Source organism: Condylura cristata, unplaced genomic scaffold (assembly GCF_000260355.1).
Source record: "Condylura cristata isolate star-nosed mole 26May11 unplaced genomic scaffold, ConCri1.0 scaffold00012, whole genome shotgun sequence".
Classification (NCBI taxonomy): Eukaryota; Metazoa; Chordata; class Mammalia; order Eulipotyphla; family Talpidae; genus Condylura; species Condylura cristata.
In genome coordinates, this window is record NW_004567113.1 from 45,110,662 (window position 1) to 45,130,710 (window position 20,049).

At 37.9% G+C, this 20,049-nt stretch overlaps 1 protein-coding gene across 1 annotated transcript in view; it reads right to left on the bottom strand.

Moving 5' to 3' along the window:
- Positions 1–20,049, bottom strand: part of RBPJ (recombination signal binding protein for immunoglobulin kappa J region) — a 74,311-nt gene that overhangs the window by 10,644 nt on the left and 43,618 nt on the right. Inside the window, 2 exon segments of the mRNA XM_012724231.1 lie at positions 3,394–3,559; positions 11,167–11,262. Coding sequence (XP_012579685.1) covers positions 3,394–3,559; positions 11,167–11,262 — 262 coding nt within the window.

Below are 20,049 nucleotides of genomic sequence, written 5' to 3' on the forward strand. Positions count from 1 at the left end.
CCAATGGGATAATTTTTTTGAAATTATTTTTATTTACTTATGCAAGAACTAGGGTGTAGACCAGAGGTGGGGGGAAGGGGATGTTGAGAGGATTTACCAGAAACAGAATGGGGAGTAAAATAGGTAGATCTACTGAAATACACTGCTGAGGGGAGCAGTGGGCAAGACAGGAGAGATCTGCTGTGCCATGTGGGTCACCCCCTGGCCGGAGATCGAACTCATGCTGCAGTGCTTGGCAATGGGTTGCTAGTGCTATGGCATAATTCCTAGGGAAAATGCAGCAAGGTAACTGAAAGTACAAGCATCAATGAGCTACTTGTCAAAGCTATGGCCTGCCTCACCCACGAGGCTCTCAGACCCAAAACTTGAGAGCTGCAGTGTGGAAGGAGCCACAGGTCTCACACACTTTAGGGAGCAGCTAGAGGAAGTCCAGTCGGAACTACAATTGTTTTACAACATAAGGCAAACTCTAAGACAGTAGCGTCAATACACCTAAGTGGTCTTTAGAGAACAAAAATAAAACGTGTCACAAAAAATGAAGGCCATTACATTATAATGGAAAAGCTTTAAAATGTTGAGAGCACTTAATGTAAGAGATAACATCTTCTGCTGACCTATATCAAAAAAGAGAAATACTGTAATCTAGCATAAATGATATGGTCAACTTGGCAAAGAAAAAACAAAAAGAGTAGACAATATCGAACTCTACGACCCACACACAAAGGACTCTAAAAAAGCAAACATAATTTATCTCCTGGAAAGAAGGAAGTATAGCTCTAATTATAGATTAGTAGTATGACTCTACAAATAATTGTATCTGTGATGACTTTATTAGAACTATTAATTTTTTCTATTAAGAGAAATGAGCACACACTACTCAAATTCCATTAAGAAAAAAAAAAAAGGAAAAGTCACTGACTCATAAGTATTATAGCCTTAAGAAAATAAAAAAAAAATAAAAGCATCTGCTACATCACATTAAAAGGTTAATAAATTAACAGAAAATGGCATATTATCTCTCTGCCTCTAAATTAACAAAAGTTTCAGCTTGAAATCTTTGAGGACAGGATCTGCAGGCAATAAAAATATCTGTCCTGAAATGAAAGAGAAATACCAGATCGAATGCTTTAAAATTAATACTGCACAATGCATTTGAAAGGTGAAATTATAAGGGGAAAAACAGTAGCAAGAGATGTATGGGGGTATAGTTTTTTAAAAAGGAAAACACAAGTATGCTAACTGGGGAAGTAATGAATGTTGTCTGGCTTACCTAGCTCCAACTATGTAAGATGTAAACTTGAGGCAATGAGTATTTAACACACTTACAACATGATTAAATTAAATTTTCACATCCAAAATATCATCAACACATAAATGTCATGACTATAAACTTAAAGATTTATATATATAAAGTTTATAGTTATGACATTTGCATTTGTGTGCATATATATAGACACTAACTTTGTTGTAATGAAATTTTTTAGAAGTCCAAATAACACAAAATAAATACCCCTTCTTTCACAATAATGCCTAATTATACTCTTCAGTAAACAGACTGTTGGAAGAAAACAGTATTACTTTAAATGAATGGACAGAAAGGAGCCAAGATGTCTCTTTCCGAAGCTTGGAACCCCCTGTACAAGGCCCAGCCCAAACATTCTGTATTCTTATTATACCTTTAAGCTCCAAGTACATGTTAGGCTGCTCCCTCTGGAAAGCTTTCTGATGACTCTCCACAAGTTTCATTTTATACAGACTTCTTGAATGCCTTTTCATGAAACTAAGTTTAGCATATACTTTTATGTTATTAGGTAGTGTAGTACCCGCTAGTAGGTATTTTAAATACTAGTTAATGCTTAGGTAGTCTCTTCCTCGTCTTTGAATTTCTAGCATTTAGAAAAGGACATAACAATACAAACGAAGGAAGACCTACTGAGCCGTAATGCTGGAAGAGGCAACTGGGTGCTGTCACTGCCCTCCTGAAAGTGCTTCAAGCAAGAATGATGTTCACTCAACACACTTTCATTTGTGTGTGTGTACATGTGCGCCTGTCTGCATGTGCTCAGCACGCTCACGTGTGGCTTGCACCCAGGTTCCTCACTACCTACCCAATCTATTATCACTCAGAATCCCGAACGGCTAGATGCACAGCTTGGAGAAACAGAACTCTAGACCTTCTGTAACAGAAATATAGGTAAGACATGGCGAAAACCTTTCAGATCAAACTATTATTTAATTATGTCCTTTACTTGAGCTCAAAGGTCATAACTTAGAAATATCTTTTACAATTCTACTTTCTTTTAAGGTGAAACAACTTTACTGTAATAAGTTTATCCTAAACCTAACTTAAAATACATAGCTGACAAGTTATACTGCTAAAAATTATAAAGACACAAATGACATTAAGTATGCTCAAATGTGAATGAGGTTAAGATACAGACTTCTTAATAATCATGCTCTATAAAATGACTAAATTGAATCTGAGAGGGAAGATTCCCCCTATTTCAGACTAAGATATACAACAAAGACTTACGGAATGGGCAAACTGCATTTCATACACAATTTTTTAAGACATTTATGGTCACGGAGATCAGAATTAACCATTTATCAAATTTTAATGTCAAAGAAAAACAAATCATTAAATGTTAAATTACTAAAGAACTACTTCTGAACTACCAAAGGTACAAACAGAAATGTCTGCTTTCCAAATTCTCAAAACACTATTCATAAAACTTATTATAAACGTCATTCCGTAGCAAATTCCCCAGCCCCGGAGGTGACCCACACGGTGTGGCAGACCTCTCCTGACCTGTCCATTGCTCCTCTCAGCAGTGCACTTCGTGGATCTATCTGTCCTCCTCACCACTGTCTCTGGTGAAGCTTCTCACCGCCCATGCTGGCCTTGTCTCTACAGCACAGCTCTGCTCTACATGGAAGCTAAGTGAGACATTCATGATCTTTATAATCTCGGCAAGGGTATCCTGGAATTTACACAATACACAATGCTTCTAGTGTAAGACCAAGAGATCAAATAAAACACGATCAAACTTTGTGTTTTCATTGTTATTTAAGCACCATGCCCATCAGAAAAACGAGCCAATGGCCTCCTAAATTTATTATTGGCTTCCAATGGAAATGTGATTTATAGCTTCAAAACCCTTGCAGGCTGACAAAGCTTACTATGTACCAACTATAGGTGTCAATAGCTGGTGTTCCATGACTCAGACCACAGCTGTATTAGAGGCTTATTTCTGGTTCTGATGTATACAGTCAAGAAACTGCCACCAATAGCTATAAAAGAAAAAAATGCCATCACAGAAACAAATAAGCAACTGTAATCTGGAATTATGTCCCCTTCACAGGGAATCAACATGGTCTTAATTTTTAATTTACCTTTCCTTCCAAGTTCAACTGCTGCATTTCTTGGTCACTATTTCCTATTCCAATAAATGCACATGGTTGAGACTCTTGTTCAGAACAACCATCACGTTCCATTTGTTCTTTTTTTTTCTTCCATCCACTGCCCATGAGATACACACATGGAGGAGGGCAAAAAAACCTGAAGCAACGGAACAACACCAAAACAGAGCAGTTAGATTTAAGAAAGCATTTCTTCTTTTTGAAGATGTGAACAGAAAATTATATTTACCTGGACTAATAAGTTAGTTTACTATAGCAAATTATAATGAAACAATGTTCTGGTGAATCCTTTTGTAATGCAAATAACAAAGCCCACAGTACAGAAATCAAGAATTCCACAGAAATCCTATTTGTTTAGGTCAGGCTCATTTACACTGGAGTTATGTTTTAAGAACTGGAAGCGTACTCTTTCAATTTTCATACAGCTGAAATTCTAATCACTGGTGTTCAGTAAATCCAATGTATCCTAACATGTTACAAAACATACTCTGCTTCAGAATCTGCAATTACTGCTTCAGTCTTCTCAAAAAGATGTAGTATTAACTGCTGTCAGGGGTATTATACTTTATTTGATGATTAAACTGGAAAATAGAATCAGAACAATGGCAAAAGAAACTTTCAAATTATTAATAAAATCATGAAGATTAAAAGCAAAATGATCATTGGCTTGCCAAGGCTTATATAACTACACCCGAAATGCCTGGTGTATGTGGATGACTTAAAGTATATATACTGTATCCTTTCAACTCATAGATACCTACAAGTTTGTTTTGGTAGTTGCCAAAAACCCGCCCTCATAAATTCTTCCCACCTAGAATGACTTCCCTGTAATCTTCTCTTTAGCAATTAAAAAAATATCTGTTTCAAAGTCTGGTTCAAGCCCTATATTTTACAAAGTTCAGACCATCAATCCAACCTTTCTGTAAGGTATAATTCACTTTTTCTCAATTATACACGCTAACTTATACATGCTTTAAAATGTCTACACCATGTCTCATCAAGGGGTCTGAAAACTCAAATACCTACTCAGGCAGTATACTCACGTAGTAGTTAGGTAAGTAATTAAAATGAGTGAACCAGAGTATAATAAATAAGTAGGGATATCCTTCAATTGCCTCTTTCTACTTGTAATACACAACATACTCTTTGTATAGTGAAGGCGTCTAAGAAAATTTTTCTAGTACTCTTACTCCCACTCTATCAGAGCAAGAGTTTAAGTGCAGCCACAGTCAGCCCGCTCCCGCTCCTTGCTCCTGCTCCCGCGGGCTCGCTCACTGGCCACACCCTCTAAGGAGCCAACAGATGTCTGAAATCAAGCTTTGGGAGGGGGAGGGGTCCCGAATTTTAAAATTTGTTTACTAATTTACATTTTTACTACTTCGTAGACCAACAGCACATAACTATTCAGGACTGGTAGAGAACACGGGCACATGCAGACACTGCCAGCTGGGCCAGCCTTCAGTCTTTCTGTCTGCTGCCCCCTGGGTGCTGCCTATAATACTGACGGAATTGAATCTATATAATGGTACCAATTTCTTGTTAAACTTTTAGTAAACAAGACTATCCAGAAGCAATTTCATGTAAACTACAAGTGGGCTGGTTTTAATATTCATTAATTCACCAAATTATTTATTACATCCCTAGTCCTACCAGAGTGGTTTAAAAGAGAGAAAAGTTTCTGTCCTGAAGTCTAATAGAAGTGACAGATAATTAAAAACAATAAATGGGTAAAATAAAGCATATACCCTGTTAGCTGGTAGTTAAGTACCATGGGGGAAAAAAGTACAGCAGGGAAGAAATGCTTCAAATGTATCAACAGAAGACCCAGGTGGCCAGGAAAAGCTTCCTCAAGAAGACCTTCAGTCTCTACCTAATGCCACAAGTTATTGGTATCTGGAGCAAAAGAATTTCAACCCAGGGAAAAGCAAGTGCAAAAGGCTAGAAATAGGAAGAACTAAGGGAAACAACAGACAGGAGTAAGTGGAACAAGGATGAAGCCAGAGGTCATGGGGAAAACAGAACAAGCCAGCCAAGCTGAGTGAGGAGGAAAGCCTCTGGAGCCTTTCCAGATTTACTCGAACTGACAGAAGAGAGTCAGTGCAGCTTTTATGCCTGTATACTCTTGCTGTGGCCCTGGACACAGAGGTCACAGCTGAGGTGGCGGCTCAGCTCCAGGTCATTCCAAGTTTGGAGGGATGCCTGGATTAGCTGGGTTAGTGCTGGAGTTGGTTCAATTCGAGTCTGCACCCATGATCTTTCTGTCCTACCAAGCTGGGAGCCACCCAATGCTTACCACGGCACAAACTCAAAGCAGCTAACTGGCACATCATTGGGAGGCTAAGAAGGCATCATGTTGGAAACTTGTCTCCTAATCGTATTTTATTGAATACTGGTATTAGCAGTCCTGAGTGAGATTCGAAGGACTGTGCTTCAGATTTGTATACCAAACAGTAAAATTTCAATAAGTTATCATAAAACATACTTATTTTTCACATCTGAGTAAGCAGAACTATAAAAGACTTGGTAATGTTGGTTTTCTCAAGAATACTATGAAAAGATAGCATGAAGTTAATGGTATAATTTTAGACAGGTTGGCAAGAAATTTTTTAAAAAAGATTTTATTTATTTATGCTTACAGAACTGGGGTTCAAGCCAGAAGTGCAGGGGGTGAGAGCATTCACCAGAGACAGAGTGTGGAGCAGAACAGACAGATCAACGAAGTACACTGCTGAGGGGAGCAGCGGGCTGGCCAGGAGAGGTCTGCTGCACCACGTGGGTCACCTCCGGGGCTGGGAATCAAACTCTCATGGAAGCAGCTGCGGCTAGCTTGCAGAACCACACTTTAACCCACTGTGCCACTAACGAGGGCCCTGACAAGAAATTCTTAATCACTCAAAACAATGACCTAGGTTCTGTAGTGTGTGGTGCAAAAAAAAACCAGCCAATCTAATTTACCATTGAGATATTTCTATAATGTGATGAAATCACATTTTAAACACCCCACTATTGGGCTCTCCCTGGTGGTACAATGGGTTAAAGCACTACACTAGGAAGCACTCCGAAGCCACTGCAGCAGGAGTTCCATCCCTAAGCAGGGAGCTGACCCATATGGTGCTCCCCGTATTTCAGCAGATCTGCCTGTTCTGCTCCTCACTCTACCTCTGGTGATTCTTCTCACCCACCACACCTCTGGCTGGTACCCCAGTACTTTAGGCATTAAGTAAATGAATCTTTAAAAAAATAAATAAAACATCCCACTATTACCATAACTAAAAATCAGCGAATAAATAAAATTTTCATTTCCATAGGCTTCAGTAGTAATATGATGATCAAAAGGAAATGAAGCATATATACCAAAAAAGGAAGAACAGTGATAAAAGAAAGAGAATGTGGGAATGGGGATAGATTCAGAAGGCAAATTAGCAGAAGGAAAATTTAAATACAACACATAATGTGTGAAACTGATATTGTTTCTGAATTTGGACAGTTGGTCAACGTGCTTCGGGCACCCAATAAGAAGTCTGACCAACAGTGCCAGCTTCCAGAACTGAACTGCTGACAAAAAAGGCTGTCCTATGAAAATCGAGTTGTATTTCCTTATCTTTTTTCAGCAGCTATGGCAATGCTGTTTCTGCCACTTGGTGGCGATAAGCACCCATGTATGGTTTTATCATTTCCTAGATCAAACAATTAAGTCTTTATTTTTAGGGAATGATTCAACAACTTTTTCCTCGAATCTTGAGATGTCTGGAAAACACCTTACAGATTCAAGTAAGTCTTTTATTTGGCTAATACAGAAAACCCATGGTCAGCCAATCTAAACTCCATTACGTATCTGACTGCTTTGTACAAAATCTCATTGCCCTTTGGTAATTATACAATTCAAAAGCAGCAAACCTTTGCACACCAGTCTGTCCCTCAATAGCACACACCCTCCGAACCATTTTAGAATTGCATAAGTGGTTCTACCTGTCTTCCTGAGATACCCGCTCACCTGCATTACCACTGAGCACCTCCCTTGACAGGAAGCTGAAGAAGTACTAAGGTCAAATGGCATTTTCATACATATAATGGAAATTCTCCTCTAGACAAACATCTTTTTCAAAGTTTAATTTTTAATCGGGAATGATCTACTCTAATGAAAAAGTAAGAGGACTAACAAAAATGGTGTACCAGATGAGCTGGTGCTGTGCAAATAAACATTTGTTATTAGGCACAAAAGTTAGTTATCAAGAACAATTTGAAATTCTAGGGTAGAATTTCCTGACCAAATATTTCTCGCATCATTCACAGAAGTTATTTTATAAGCCAAGAGAACTGTGGTCATGTCCCCAGGTTACCTCATGCCTTAAAGTCTCAGCAGCTTTTCAGAAAGGACTGCATCTGGGTCAACAAGAAAGAAGGCAGACATTCCTCCTCTGCTGTATCCCACCAGTGCCGGAGGGACTAGAGTTCAAGGAAGAAGCCTTGTCAGCATCCATGGGGCTGGGTGCTTATTCCCTTACTACCGATACCTTTTAAAGAGTAATTTTAGGGCCCTCCGTGGTGGCGCAGCGGGTTAAAGTGCAGGACTAAAAAGCTACAGCATGAGTTCATTCCCCCAAGGTGATCCACATGGCAAGGCAAACCTCTCCTGACCCGCCTACTGCTCCCCTCAGCAGTGTACTTTGTGGATCAGCCTGTTCTGCTCCCCACTCTGTCTCTGGTGAATCCTCTCACCGCCCCTGCACTTCTGGCCTGTCCCCAACTCTGTATACATAAATAAATAAATCTTTCAAAAAAAAAAAAACAAATAATTTTACAAAGGTTTCTACCTTTGTAAAACAAAGGTAGGTCTGTCTACTCTGGAAATTTTAATATAGGTAAGCAAAAATATAAAAGTAGTTACTCTGGTTTTGTTGTTGTTGTTGTTTTTTCCATTTTCTGGAGACTAAAGGCTTAGATTGTTTAAGCTTCCTTTAAGGTTTTAGACTGGTCAGGCCATATACAAATAACAGAATTTAAATAAGGGCAATCACAATAAAAGATAACCATTAAATCACCTATTTTAACTGCTTTGTACTCATTAATTGTTAATGGTGACTAACAAACAGAAACCTTATCTGCACATAATTTTTTGCCTAGCTTTCTATTCTATAATTGCCACCAGGTCTGTCATCCACCACAGTATTAAATGACATGTGACTTTTTAAACTTCCAGTAAAGATTCTTTTGCATAGGACCTGGTACCTATTAGGTCATCAGAAATAAAGAACAATTGAGTTAATGAATGAATTCAATTGTGTGAAAGTACATTTTCAAAAAAAGAGAAAAGCAGTACTACCTAAATTGGCATGAATACCTGTCTATTCATATTTCCATTAGTTCCAGCTCAGTCTCGCTCAGCTAATAGTAGAAGGGATAATAATGGTTGGCAGACTTAAAAGTTTATAAAGCTTTTCCATCCCAAGCCCTACTGTGTAGATAACCATCACTTTGAACACAAAAAGGCTATAAAAATCAGGGCAATAGAAAGAAATTTGGAATTATATACCCAGGAGTAACAATCTTGGCTTCACTGATTCCTAGCTAACATGAAACTGGGCAAATTCAAAGTCTCTGGTCTTTAGTTTCCTCATTCAAAGAAGGAAGATTACAAGGTGCCTACTTTATAAAATTATCCTGAGGCACTTCCAGAACAATGCCTGACTCATGACTGGCACTGAAGAAAGCAAAGCTGTTTCTTCTTCAGATTCTCTATGCAGTGCAAGAAGCCTGGCCTGATTCCTCTAAATTAATGAGGATGTTGAACTGTTCTGTTTTGTTTTGAAAATAGCCTAAGTAACACATTCATCACTGGGTAAAAATACTAATCTCCAGTATCAGCTTCATGAAAAAAGAGTCACTACCTAAGTTTACTTCCATGTGCCATAATGTGGCTTCTAACTTCTTCCCATAATGTGGCTTCTAACTTCTTCTAATTTAGCAAACTCTAAAAACAATTAAAAAAAAAACAAACTATCTAGCACTATGAGTCCTAATATTGTTTTCACTTGTGTGCCCTTTTTAGGATAAGGCTGACAATTAGGAAATGCTTACTCTTCGTTTCAGTTCAAATTTTGAAGCCTTAAAAAAAATGACTCCTTAATTTCCTTAGAGTTTATAATTAATTCTACGGTAACATTTCCCTTCTCTTATGTATATGCTAAGACTTCCCTTTATTGCATGAAGATTCCATTAAGTCGGCTGGGGGGAAGGGTGTCCTAAACAAACTCCACAAATAGTTGATGTACCCCACCCCCACCCCAGACCAGAGATCCAAGGCACCAACAACTACAGATCCCATAAAGGGAGGATGCTGGGAACCGAAGGTGGAGTTAAGCCAGCTTGGTGTATAACCTGACAGGTGGGCTTGGGGGTGGCTTGTTTCTCTCCAGCTTTCAGTGTGCTACTGGGTTCTAGTTCAGTGGAACTGGTAGGACATATTCACCAATTTCTCTTTCTCCCTGAGTTACTCCTTTCTTCATTTTCCCTTTTTGTAAATAAACCCTTTATTAACCTTTTTGTGTGTGCACTCAGTTGCCTCGCTTTAAGTCCTGCTACAGCATGTGGGTGAAGACACACAGTTAGGACAATCCATTTCACACTGGATTGTCCTTGAACACTTCCTTTCAACCCAATACATAAGCAATGAGTTCTCATTCCTTTTCCTATTTCATGCTGGTGTGTCTTTTAGTCAGTCCAAAAAAGTCTTCCTCAAGATTTTTTCCCACCTTTGTCCATAGAAACTTAATAGAAAAAATGTCAGAAAGACATACTTGAAAAACTATTAACAAGAAAAATTCAGGAACTAAGTTAAAAACGAAAAAAAGAGAAGTGCATAATTATGCACTCCAAATCCTGAAATTAAAAAAAAATACTATGGCAGAGCCCTCCCTGGTGCAATGGGCTAAAGTGCAGCCCTATGAAGCTACCTGCAGCCGCTACCCATTGCTCCCCTCAGCAGTGTATTTCATAAATCTGCCTGTTCTGCTCCCCACTTTGTGAATCCTCTCACCCTCCACACCTCTGGCCTGTACCCCAGTTCAGTATGCATAAAAAAAATCTTAAATAATACTATGACAAACACTAAACATAAAGGTCACGTAATGATCAGTTCATCTCCGCTCATCTGATGCACAGGTGAGCACCCGGTGGCATCCCTCCATGCGTTTGAGAGGACCCCCCACCCAAGTGAAGATTTGGAGGGCTGGGAGCTCTTTACAATGATCCTACTGGTTCAATCTGGGCTTGTTTCTGCCTTTTCCTTTCTAAAATAATATTGCGGGGATTGTTATTGCTTACAGCACTTAAAGCGAGGCAACTGAGTACACACACAAAAAGGTTAATAAAGGGTTTATTTACAAAAAGGGAAAATGAAGAAAGGAGTAACTCGGGGAGAAAGAGAAATTGTATTTTCCACCAAAAGGAGAATACTTAATAAATGAACTAATATGTGAAAGATAACACTTAGGAACATTACACTGTCCAAAAGAAAAATTATGGAGTATTTCATTTTGTACAATCAGGGTTTCGGTTAACTGATCTTTACTGAATGTGCCACATTCACTTTGTTTCTCCCCTGCAAGACACATATCACCTATTTTTTATTCCGTATTTGCACACTGTGAAGTAATGAAGCCATCTTCTTAACTGCTTACTAGACAAAAGGGTTTACAGATTTACCCAATAGTTACCATTAACTATCCATCAGAAAAACAATCTTACCGTTTCTCATTTCCATATGACTTCTGTGCAACTTTTGCATGAAGAATAAGCACTGTTTGATCCCCTCGCTCTTTTAAATAATTCCGCATAGCTTCCCTAAAATAAAATGTACATTACAGGGGTGAGACTTAGATGCACTGAAATGTGAATAATTCTTATGAATATTTCTTTAAGCAAGTAAATCTGAAGACAAAACAATACTGCCCTACTAAATTACACAATGGGGCAACAGCACTGCTTATCTTCAATTCTAGTCCGTAAAGAAACGGTCCCTTTTCCTGGAATTTATGAGTAACTAGTAAAACGCATTGCAACTTTTAGAATAACCTCGATCACTATTTATATTGCTACTATGGCTTTAAACAGTTTATAAAATTAATTATGTGCAATAGTTTTGCATTTAGTAATGGGCCACCACCAGCTCCTTTCCCCAGCATTTTAAATTCACTACAAAGGCTGAACAAGTTATTAGGTCCTCCAAATTTACTATTACATGGTCTTAAAATAACAACCCTGCATAAAGACTAAGAAAGGGCTATCACTTATATTTATCTTGACAGACACTACAAATGTACAGCACCACTTGATAAAGCGAATTCAAATCAGTGAAGAATAACAGGAATAAAATTTGGGGAAAAAATAACAATTTCAATTCTTCCAAGTACAAAATATTCCAACTACCTGGTTATGAAATGATTGTTTAAAGAATGTTCAATTTTTCAATTCCTTAAATACACATTTCACATTTTGCTAGGTTATACTATAAAGAATACAAAGTCTACAAAGATAATACTGTCATAATTCTGAGTCAGCCAGAATCCCAAGTGTTGAGATGTTTTTAGTACAAAACGAAAGCAAAGGTATTTCAAAGACAATTACCAAGAAATACTTTTAATAGATGTAATGGTCTTTAAATTTACTTATAGAAGGTAAGCATATGGGAGGTCAGCTATAGTAGTGTAAGTTAAACATACTTAAAAAGTAAACAGCCAGCCTGGGGCAAATCCTTTTACCTTATCAGCCTTGGTTTCTGTATCTGACAATAGCAGAATATAATGCTGACCTCACACAGAGTGGCTATAAAGACTAAATGAGACTATCTAGAAGGCAAACTAGAGGATTCATGGTCACTGATTAAAAACCTTTGCAAGGCAGAGTAGTAATCTGGGATACATCCAATAGACTGAGGACTAATCTCTAACCCCGAAAAAGAGCACAAAGTCCACTGAAAACAAGTGTTTGTAAAATCAAACTTTAATGAAATATATGCTCGAATTACAGTATGAACAAAAAGCAGGCATAACAGAATGTCTATATAAAGGATTACATGCTAGGAAAAAATTTCTTAGGAAAGCCAAATTCTGGGAGGAGAAAAGAATAAGGCATCCGGTCAGGAAAGACAGGATGCAGTGAGAAATTGAGGCTAAGGAGTCAGGCAGCCAGAACAACAAAACAGCAGCAGCTAATATTTCTGGACCACTGACTGCGTGCCAGGTCCTGAACTAGGCACTTTAAATGTATTATTTAATTTAATCCTCATAATCCAAAAGGTAAGCACTGTTAATGCCATTCTGAATGTCTTGCTCAATGTCTTGCAATTAATAAGCAGCAGTCAGGAATTGAAATAAATCCTCTAAGATCCTAAAATAAGTCACAGCAATGCAAAAAGCTGATACATTGGGTTGAGTAAGGTTTGAAGCTTGTCAAATTTCTTAAAAAAAAAAAACAAAAAACCCTGACATTTGAAAACTTAAATACTAATTATAAAGGTTTAGACTAACTCATGTATCACCCTATGACAGATGATGAGAAAAACTGTAACAGTAAAAAAATTTTAAGAGACCTAAATGAAAACTAACAAGATCAACAAAAACCCCATGATGTGGCACTTCGATGATCAGAAAAGGCTGTGTGATGGTTTTTTAGAGATACAATTAATTTTCCACTTTCAGTAAATTCCAGAGTTGGAACAAAAAAGAACTAGAAAAGAAACCAAGAAAAAATGCTGACATACTAATGGGGGAAAAAGGTAATAGAAAACAGGAGGAAGACAGGAAAAGACTTAATATTTCAGAGGTGTGCTGTCTGGGAAGAAATAGCTGTATAAGTAATATGTTTGTTTGACAAAAATCAACTCTTAAGTGTCTGAATCTCCAACCTGGAAGTATTTAATAGGTTGTTGGACTACTACTATAGTTCCAGAGAGGCATCTGGGTTGTAAAAGTGGGAATAGTCGCTACACCCTTGGCAAATGCAGCTGTGGAAATAAGATCTCCCAGGAAGAAAGCACAGTGACAGGAGTCAAGAAGAAAAGGTGTAACAGGGGAGACAAGGTGGTAAGGGGTATAATGGAGACTATTCTTAAGGGCTATGAAAGAAGATGATTTCCAAAGAGAAGAGCCATAAAAGGTGTGGTGCTGCAGAGGTCTAGCAGATGCCAGCTAACAGCAGGTCTTAGAAATTTTGTGTAATATGAGGATGTCTAATGGGTAAGAAAAGAACAGTGAATAATGGAAAACCCTCTAGCGAATGGAGAAAGAAGCTGACTAAGGGGCAAGTAAAGATCAGTATCAAAGAACCACCAGCTAATGTTGGAATCCGTGAATGCTGAGGCAATTCTACTGATATTCTATAGTGGAGCTATAGCTAGCATGTGCTCAAGCCTGCTGTGTGCTCAACCGTAAGTGCGACCTGGAGAGGATAATACTGACAGGATCTGAGGTGTTGTCTGGGAAGAAATGGGTAAATAAGTAATATGGTCAGGTAACTGACCATAGAGTTCAGGGTGGACAAGGAAGCATAGAAAATCTAACCAGTATCTTCACAAAACAGATAAAGAAGTCACCATGGCATTAAACATGAAAAGTTGCTATTCACTTGAAAGAAAAATTCAAGGGTGTATTTGCCCACCCTAAATTTTGTTTACATCTATAATTCCTAGTATATCATTTAGCATTACTTGTCAGGCTTCATGTCAATTTTTCTCACTTTCTCAAACATACTACAAAGTTTTTATGGGCAAGATCCTTATTTTACAATATTCTTTTCATCTACAGTAGGCCACAAACTGGGCATTTATGAATACCCAAGGCAATTGTGAATCCTTTCTACAAAAAGGTAAGTTATTGGTCCTAATTATTAAAAACTACTCTGTTACTAGTGATTTTAAGTATACATTTAAAATTAAGTATTTACTTATACTTATTAATTTTACTTAATATATTATTCTGAAAGAAAATCAATTAGAAGTTATTTGCAGAAAAACCAATGGAGGAACTAAAAAGTTTGCTTATTCAAAAGACAGAAGAGTTTAAACATTTAGAAAAGAGTAAGACATATTTTATTAGTAATATTACCAAAATGAAATCATAGTAAATGCCAGTCTAGTTTGGTATGCTTAAATTTTCTATCATTATCTTTGTGAATTTAGGACTGTTTTCCTTTAGCAATGTCAAACTTTTTAAAACTACAAACAAAATGCACCAAAATTATGTCCTGTTGCTAACTCCCATTCTTCTGAAAACAGTCCCCTTATTTCTTCATGGCCCTATTCAACTCCATGATGCGGGCAGTAAATGAGTTAGACTAGTGTGTGCACGGCGGGGGCTGAGCGTGCCTAAGACATCTAACTGGAAGCTAACCATACCAGCCCCTCCTGAGAGGAAAGTAGCCCTGGAACCCAGGAGGTCACACAGCTGGTCAACCCTCAACAACATGGTGGTTGAGAAGGTGCCTCCGTATCTGTTATCCACCTCAACATGGGTAATATTTAGTTGATAAATATTTGTGTATTAATTCTGGAATTCCATTATCCTTGAGTGTGTTCAATCTTTTCATATTCTTTTTTGAATCTTTGACCAATTCTTTTTTGGTCCCTGTACTGCTCAGGTTGGATTTTTATTGCATCTTAAACTCAAAAATAGGCCCTCCCTGGTGGTGCAGCAGGTTAAAGCACAGCACCAAGAAGCTTAAGTCACTTCTGCATGAGTCGATCCCCGCCTGCCCCAGAGGTGACCACATGGTGTGGCAGACCTCTCCTGACCCCCCCCCCAGCAGTGTACTTCCTCGATCTGCCTGTTCTGCTCCTCACTCTGTCTCTGGTGAATCCGCTCACCCTCCGCACGCACCTCTGGCCTGTACCCCAGTTCTGTATGAATAAATGAATAAATCGTTCAAAAAAAACTCAAAAATTAAGTTCTAACATGAATTTCTAGCAAAGAAACGTATTTTTGTTGTATCAGGCATTTCAAAAGTCGCTTTCATGTTAAAACAAGATCATGTACCCTGTGATACCAAACATAAAATAGCTTTGAGTATTAGAAAAGGCCCAAAGTAGACATTGATTGGAACAAAGTCAACAATGAAAAAATGGATGGTTCTCTTGTTAGAAAGTGAAGGGATGAATCACAAGTAGACATCTAAATTGCAACGTTAGCTATACTGCTCCAGAGTGGGCAGGATAGTTTCCTTGTTTGTAAACAAGAAGAATACATTTTTAAAGAGGTCTGCATTAGGAACTGGTAAAATATTGCTCAAAACTGTATGCTATGGATAGGAAAGAAAAGATTCAAAAATGAATATAAAAAAAATCAACATCTTCAAGAATAATGGAATTCCAAAATCAATCCACAAATATTTATAAACTAAATATAGCCTATGTTGAAGTGGGTAACAGATATGGAGGCAACTTCCTGACTATCACATTGTATGTTACTACTTATTCTGAGCAAACTCCAAAATAAGCCAAGAAAGAGCTTCAGAAGCTGAGTTTTCCCACAAACGACCAGGGCAGTAATAGAGGAATATTCAGGACAATGAGAACAGACATGTGGCAGTGAAGCCAACAAAGAATGGGGCTTAAAAAAAAATTTTTTTTTTGGCCCTCCCTGGTGGCGCAGCGGGTTAAAGCACAACACTAAGAAGCTAAAGCCACTTCCGCATGAGTTCGATTCCCGCCTGCCCCGGAGGTGACCACATGGCGTGGCAGACCTCTCCTGACCCGCCCGCTGCTCCCCTCAGCAGTGTACTTCGTCGATCTGCCTGTTCTGCTCCCCACTCTGTCTCTGGTGAATCCTCTCACCCTCCCCATCTCTGGCCTGTACCCCAGTTCTGTACCAATAAATAAATAAATCTTAAAAAAAAAATTTATTAAAAAAAATTTTTTTTAATTAATTGAAGCTAAAGAGAAGTTTTCAAATAAAGAAAACAATATAGCGCCAACATCTGCAGCAAGCTTGAAGAAATGAACTTATGGAGGGAACCCCCAATCCTAAACAAACTCCATACCAAGTGTTGAAGAGGGATGGAGTTTAAGACCACATCATAGAGAATTTAGCCACACAAGAAGAGGCTTCAAGACTCTAGTTACAACCTATTCATTACTGACAACAGAGCTAAGTGACTTACAGCGCAGGTATTAAGCTAAAAGTTTTTTGTGTAAAGCACCCATTATGGTCCAGTTATGGTCCAGTGGAAGTCCTAACTTCAGAGGCAGATACATCTTCCATAAACAATGGGTGCATCAGTGCTCTGTTCAACATTCTTGGTGCCTAACTGCACTGCAACTAATACTGTCATTGATAACACTAGGCTATAAATAACAAAATGAGAAGCCTCCACAATAAAAGAACAATTGTTTCTACACATTAGCACAAGGGCTGGTTATTCTGTTTGTTTTCTAAATCCACAGTGAGTTATAGCTATGAGCTACATTAAAGACACTATTTCAGAGTAGGAAAGAATATAACACTAAAAAAGAGAAAGTGAATCCACAGTAATGTAAAATAGTACATAGTGTTAGCCATACTTAATCAAAATTTAAATCCAGAGTAAGTAGAATTAGTTTTAGAACACTATCTAAAAGATCATCCAGCAAACAACAAGATGTTTTTACATACTGCTTAATTTGGAAAATAGGCATAGGGATAAGAAAGGACAGTAGATCTAAAATATTTTGAGGAAAAACTCTCTCTGAATTAAATCCCTTCCCATCTCGCATACCCCAATAAAAATGAGCTAAAAAGTGAGATTTTAAATTATTTTTATCTTTCAAAGAAAATTATAAGACATTGCCAAAAGAATTAAGGGCCAAGAGGAAATGGAAAGATATTACATCTCATGGATTGAAAGAATTAACACTGTTTAAAATAGTCATCTTATCCAAAATCATACATAGTCAAATGCAATCCCTACCAAACTTTCAGTGGAATTCTTCAAAGAAATAGAGCAAACCACAAAACCACAAAGAGTCCGAATAGTCAAAGGAATCCTAACAAAAAAAAAAGAAAAAAGAAAATATGCCCCAGAAAGGTAATATGCCCCAGACTTCAAACTAAACTTAAAAAAAAAAGTCAATCTGAAACACCGAAACAGTATGGTACTAGAATAAAAATAAATACACAGACCCATGGAAGAAAATTAAGAGCCCAGGAATAAACCCACACTTTAATGGGCAGTTAATCTCTGGTAAAGAGCCACGAATATTCTAATGAAAGCAGTCTCTTCAATAAATGGTGCTGGGAAAACTGGATAGACCCATGCAGAAAAATTAAGACCATAATCTCTCACATCATACACAAAAATTATCTCAAAATGGATTAAAGACTTGAAAATAAGACAGAAACCATAAAATGTGTGGAAGGAGACATACACAAAACATCCTACAACACTGTTTTAACATCCTACAACTCCAACAGTAAGAAATAACACCAATCCAGGTAGGGGCTAATCTAAGATCTACAACAAACTGGCACATGCAACAAACAAAACAAAAATGAAAGCAAAATATGGGAAGAAGAGTTAGACCCTAATCAAAGAAGACATACAGAAAAAATATTCACTATCGCTTATCGGAGAAATGCAAATCAAAACCACAACAAAATACGACCACCTTACTCCCGTGAGAATGACCCAAGTCAAAAAAAAAAAAAAAAATTGAAAGCAACAAATGCTGGTGAGGGGGTGGAGGTTCTTCAAGGTATTAAAAATATATATGACCCAGCAATTCTACTCCTAAGTATATACTCAAAGAATGCAAAAACACTAATTTGAAGGGATATGTGCACATCTGGATTCACAGTGGTGCCACTATTTATAATAGTCACGGTATGGAAAAAAACCTCAGGATGGGTAAGTGGGTTAAGAAGATTTGGTGCATATGTGCAATGGAGCACTACTCAGCCATGAATAAAGAGATGGAACTGCTGCCATTTCAGCAACATGGATAGAACTCGAGGAGATCTGCTAAATGGAGTAAATCAAAAGGAGAAAGACAAACACAATGTGACTTTATCCATATGTGGAATACAGAGAAGTGAAGACGTAACAAAACCAAACCAAAACAAACCCTAAATGTATGTGTGCAGAAATGAAGCTATCTGGAAGGGACAGAGGTGGGAGGGGCAACAAGCGGGAAGGGGCAGTGCGCACGCTCTGTGGTGGGTGCAGTGTGACATGCGTCTGAGGTCCTCCTAAATCCTATCACCTGAGTCTCGTCCTCTAGTCATGTACAGTGATTGGTTTACATACTGGAAACCAGTGTTACCTCAATTGAGGGGGGAAAAAAGAAATTTGCATTAAAAACTGAATAAATATTTTTATTCAAATAAGACACCAAAATTTTCCTAATAAGAAAAAGTCTAACATTTGCCATACTAGCAATAGGCAAAATGTCTTGGTTTTCAATTTTGGGTTTAACATTAAATTTTTACAACAAATGGTCAACTGTTTCACTAAATTTGATTTACTTTATTTTTGATCATAAAGAATAAAAACGAGTAGGTTTGCTCTTTAAGATACTTAGACATAAAGCTTACCTGAATTCCTCATTAAAAAAGCACAATTTGGGCCCTCCCTGGTGGCGCAGCGGGTTAAAGCACTGCACTGAGAAGCTTAAACCACTTCCACATGAGTTCGATTCCCGCCTGCCCCGGAGAAGTCCACATGGCGTGGCAGACCTCTCCTGACCCGCCCGCTGCTCCCCTCAGCAGTGTACTTCGTTGATCTGCCTGTTCTACTCCCTGCTCTGTCTCTGGTGAATCCTCTCACCCTCCGCATCTCTGGCCTGTACCCCAGTTCTGTATGAATAAATAAATTAATTTTTAAAAAAGCACTAATTATTTTTAGGGTATTATGAAATATAAAAACTCTTTTTTTACAGTTTTATTGACTTTTCATCGACATACACTGATTTTCATATGAACAATTAAGTAAGTTTTGGCATATCACAATAAAGATAGAGTCATCATTTCTAAGTCTCTGCTACCATTCTGTAGTCCCTCCTATTCCCTTTCCCCATTTTGGGAAACCACTGCTGTGCTGTCATACGATTAGTATGCATGCTCTAGAGTGGAATCACGGTATGTGACACCCAGTGTTTACTTCCTAAAAGTTATTCTCTTATATTGTCACATATACAATGTAATTACCATTGATACAATACTAATATCTACAGGTCTATGGCGGCCTTTACTGGGATGGCAAGGGAGCACAAGGCGGAGGACCACCACGACAATACTGAAAAACTGTTCCCTCACCAAGTCAGGACAGCCACGAGGCTTCCTGAATAAGCCAGGCTGGAACAGACATCTCCTTATTTGCCTATCATTTATGGCAGATTTGGGAATATAGAGCCATTATAGACTCAGCAGGAAAAGTCTACCGAGGTTATTATCTAACCCATTACAAAAAATGTCTGCTGATTCCAGCTTTACAAGAAAAGAGATTTTTCTCCTAGTTCAGGATTTAACTTTAACTTAATTGAGTTGTCATATAAATTTGTGATCTCCTTACATCTGGATTTCCTCAGTCCTCGTCTTTCAAGATCTTTAAGTTTTTGAAGAGTAAAAGCCTTTCTAGAACTTCTCGATCATCTGAATCTGTCTG